The following is a 2,443-nucleotide window of genomic DNA, read 5'->3' as shown; positions in this document are numbered from 1 at the left end:
TGTCCTCTTTGGGTTTGTAGATGGCCCCGAATTTCTGCATGTATTTCTTGATGTATTCCTTCGTCTTGTGTTTCACGTTCTCGTTGCACTCCAGATCCTCCGGGTTCTTGCAGTATTTCAGCTCCTTGTTCATGACGCCGTGAGTCAGCTGCGGGGCGGGGAGAGGAAGGGCCGGGAATACCCACCGTTAATTCCCAATATTCCCAGTAAACCCAGTCTTGGGGATTCCCAGTAATCCCAGTCTTGGGGATTCCCCAAGCTGGTTTGCTCTTATTCCCCAAATATTTGCTGTTATTCCCCAAATATTCCCCTAATACTTGCTATTATTCCCCCAATATTTGCAACTATTCCCCTAATATTTCCTATTACTCTCCGACTACTCCCCAAGCTATTTTGCTATTATTCCCCAAATATTGGCTATTATTCCCCAAACATTCCCCACACACTCACTATTATCCCCCAAATATTCCCCAAACATTCCCCAAATATTGGCTATGGTTTCCCAACTGTTCCCCAGGTATTTGCTATCATTCCCCAAATATTCCCCTAATATCTGCTATTATTCCCCAAATATTTCCTATTATTCCCCAACTATTCCCTAAACATCTCCTATTTTTCCCCGAATATTTCCTGTTATTCCCCAAGCTTTTGCTATTATTCCCTAAATATTTGCTATTATTTCCGAAATATTTCCCAAACGTTTGCTATTATTCCCCAAATATTCCCCTAATACTTGCTATTTTTCCCCAAATATTTGCTATTATTCCCCTAATATTTCCCATTACTCCCCAGCTATTCCCCAAATATTTCTTATTATTCCCAAATATTCCCCAGCCACTTCCTATTATTCCTCAACTATTCCCCAGGCTATTTTGCTGTTATTCCCCAACTATTTCCTATTATTCCCCAACTACTCCCCAAGCTATTTTGCTATCATTCGCCAAATATTTCTTATTATTCCCAAATAATCCCTAAACTATTCTCCTATTATTGCCCAAATACTCCCCAAATATTGGCTATTATTCCCCAAATATTTCCTATTCTTCCCCAACTATTCCCCGAGCTATTTTGCCATTATTCCCCAAATATTTCCTCTTATTCCTCAAACATTCCCCAAATATTGGCTACTCTTCCCCAAATATTCCCCAGATACTTGCTATTATTTCCCAAATATTCCCCAATTATTTGCCATTATTCCCCAACCACTCCCCCAAGATATTTTGCTCTTATTCCTTAAATATTTCCTACTATTCCCAAATATTCCCTAAGCTATTTTCCTATTATTGCCCAAATATTCCCCAAACATTTGCTATGATTCCCTATTCCCCAAATATCTGCTATTATTTCCCAGCTATTCCCCAAATGTTTCCTGTTATTCCCCAACTATTCCAAGCTATTTTGCTATTATTCCCCAAACATTTCTTACCAATATTCCCTAATATTCCCCAATACTCCCTAAATTACTATCCTATTATTGCCAAAATATTCCCCAACTATTTCCTATTATTCCCCAACTATTCCAAGCTATTTTGCTATTATTCCCCAAATATTTCTTACTAATATTCCCAAATACTCCCTAAACTACTATCCTATTATTGCCGAAATATTCCCCAACTATTCCCTATTATTCCCAACTATTCCCCAAGCCCTTTTGCTATTATTCCCCAAACATTTCCTATTTTTCCCCACATATTCCCTCTCATTCCCCAAGCTCTTTTGCCCTTATTCCCCAACTATTCCCCCAATCTCGGCGCGTATTCCCCCAACAGCGCTCCTGCCCTTCCCTTATCCCACCGGCCCCGGCCCCGGTCCCCGTGGGGACGTCCCCGCCGTGCCGTCACCTTGCGGGCCAGGTGTTTGAAGTCCTCGGTGGTGGTGATCCGTCCCACCTTGCAGTCGGGTTTGCGGTAGGGGTTCAGGCACTGCACGATGAACTGCGACATCTGCGGGAGACGAGAGCTGGAGTCGGTCCTGCCCCGCGGTGACGTGGCCCCGAGGTGACACGGCCCCAGGGTGACACGGCCCCGGGGTGACATGTCCCCACGGATCCAACAATCCCCCCCTGGGACCCAACGGCCGCGGCGGGAGGGCAACTCCCGTCGCCTAGGCGGGATGGTGACCCCCAAGAGCCCCTTCCAGCGTCCCCTTGGGTCACGTCACCGGCGTGGGACGGTGACAAACCCCCCCCGGGGCGCTGGGGAAACTCACTTCTTTCCTGAACACCTCCTTGCTCTTCTTGGCTAGCTCGCTCGACGTGTCCGCTTCCGCCGTCTTGGGCTTCTTGGAAGACTGGAGAGGGGGAAATTCAGGGCGATCAGACGCTGCCCGGGGCGAGCAGGGCTCTCCCCGTCCCTGTCCCCACCTTGGGGACACCGCTCCGGCCGCCCAGCCCTGCCCTACAGCCAGACGGGCAGTGTGCGCTTCCCAGCCCGCTCCCGGTGAG

General features: G+C 47.3%; 1 protein-coding gene across 1 annotated transcript; it reads right to left on the bottom strand.

The window, feature by feature from the left end:
• Window positions 1-7: 7 nt before the first annotated feature.
• LOC104160652 (histone-lysine N-methyltransferase SETD2-like) lies at window positions 8-2,396 on the bottom strand (the record flags this gene model as incomplete). Its single annotated transcript, XM_009698838.1, has 3 exons — window positions 8-148; window positions 1,842-1,943; window positions 2,209-2,396. Coding segments are annotated over 3 exons (431 nt in total), but the record flags the coding sequence as incomplete, so codon positions are not given.
• Between the last annotated feature and the right edge of the window lie 47 nt (window positions 2,397-2,443).

The sequence above is a fragment of the Cariama cristata genome, unplaced genomic scaffold (genome assembly GCF_000690535.1).
Source record: "Cariama cristata isolate BGI_N322 unplaced genomic scaffold, ASM69053v1 scaffold37214, whole genome shotgun sequence".
NCBI lineage: Eukaryota > Metazoa > Chordata > Aves > Cariamiformes > Cariamidae > Cariama > Cariama cristata.
Note: the sequence above shows the minus strand (reverse complement) of the source record. Positions and strands in the feature narration are given on the sequence as shown.